Source organism: Condylura cristata, unplaced genomic scaffold, assembly GCF_000260355.1.
Source record: "Condylura cristata isolate star-nosed mole 26May11 unplaced genomic scaffold, ConCri1.0 scaffold00011, whole genome shotgun sequence".
NCBI lineage: Eukaryota > Metazoa > Chordata > Mammalia > Eulipotyphla > Talpidae > Condylura > Condylura cristata.
Window position 1 is genome coordinate 1,291,756 of NW_004567112.1, and position 1,346 is coordinate 1,293,101.

Genomic DNA, 1,346 nt, shown 5'->3' on the forward strand with positions numbered 1-1,346 from the left:
GCCCTCGGACAGCTCGACTGCACGGCCGGCGCCTGGGCTGACGGGCGCCGTAAACTGGCACCGCGGCGGCACAGCGGCAGAAAACAAGCCCCGAGCCGGCGCTTTATTTTACGCCTCCTCCAGTGGAGTGTCCTGACGGCGACGAGACCCCGCGCGGGCACGCCCGCAGGGACCAGGCGCCCGCCCGTGGGGCTGTGAGGCCGCACCGCCACTTCGGCAGGAGACCTGAGGGCCGCAGGCAGCAGCCTCAAGGCCACACCAGTCCAGCTTTGGGGGGGGGGTTGGAGGGTTTCCCTTTTTACCGCAAATTCATTGTCGGGGTTCTTCTCTCCCTTGCGGATCGGTCGGGAGTATTCAAAGCGCTGCACCTCATTCACCCTGTAAAAACTAGGACAGAAACGAGACGTTCACCCCAAGCAGCCTTTCACTCTCAGTGGGTCCCTCACTTCAGCCCCAGAGCCGGCGCGGGGCTGTCTCCCCCCACCGGTCTCGGCAGAGTCCCGGAGTGGCCGAGACGCGGCGGCTCCCTGTCCGATGCCGGCGTGAGCCAAGCGGGCGGACAGAAAAGGTGACTCGGAGCAGAGGGGAAGGCCCGGCCGGGCCAGCTGTGTCTAGAGACCAGGCGGCTCTTGACCAGTCCGGCAGCCGTGACGTCTGTCAAGCTGACTGACTGCAATAACCCGCCTTTGACTGCAGCGACGTGACGCCTTTGTCTTGCCGAGGCGTCAGCCCCAGGGCCGCAGGGGCCCCGAGCCCGGGGTTCTCAGCGCGCACCCCCCGCCGTCGGCTCCCTGCCCCTCAGCACGTGCAGTGACGCTCAGGTGCGCCCGCGAGGTCACGGGGCCGCTCGCCCCACTCTGCCACGAAGGGTCCAGAGTCACCGCGGGCTCCGCGGAGGAATGAGCTCCAGGACAGAGGCAGCAGGTCCTGACTTTATTAGGCCCTCAAAGGGGCTCATTTCTCCCCTCCCCCCGACACGGATCAAATGGAAAATCCTGGACATCAAAGAGACCTCTGAAGCTGGGCGTCCCAGACCTTCGCTAAGTCAAGCACAACTCAAAAGGGGCAGAGGATCTCACTCAAACGCAAGGCTGAGCGTGAGTGTAGCCACCCGCCCCGGAGGCCCAGGTATGAGATGCTCACGAGTAGGGGTGAGGGGTCCTTGGCGCCCCATCTTGTTCTCCAGTGTGGGGCGTCCTAGCCCCACGCCCTGCCTGACCCAACGCAAACACTCAGGCCACTGGGCGGGTGCGCTGGCCAGACGCGCCTGGGTGCCCGCCTTGGGCAGGCGGAGGACACTGGGTGGACACGCTGGCCAGACGCGCCTGGGTGCCCGCCTTGGGCAG

The 1,346-nt window shown here is 66.2% G+C and overlaps 1 protein-coding gene across 1 annotated transcript in view; it reads right to left on the reverse strand.

Moving 5' to 3' along the window:
* Nucleotides 1–1,346, reverse strand: part of DOCK1 (dedicator of cytokinesis 1) — a 239,593-nt gene that overhangs the window by 15,530 nt on the left and 222,717 nt on the right. Inside the window, 1 exon segment of the mRNA XM_012723446.1 lies at nucleotides 303–409. Coding sequence (XP_012578900.1) covers nucleotides 303–409 — 107 coding nt within the window.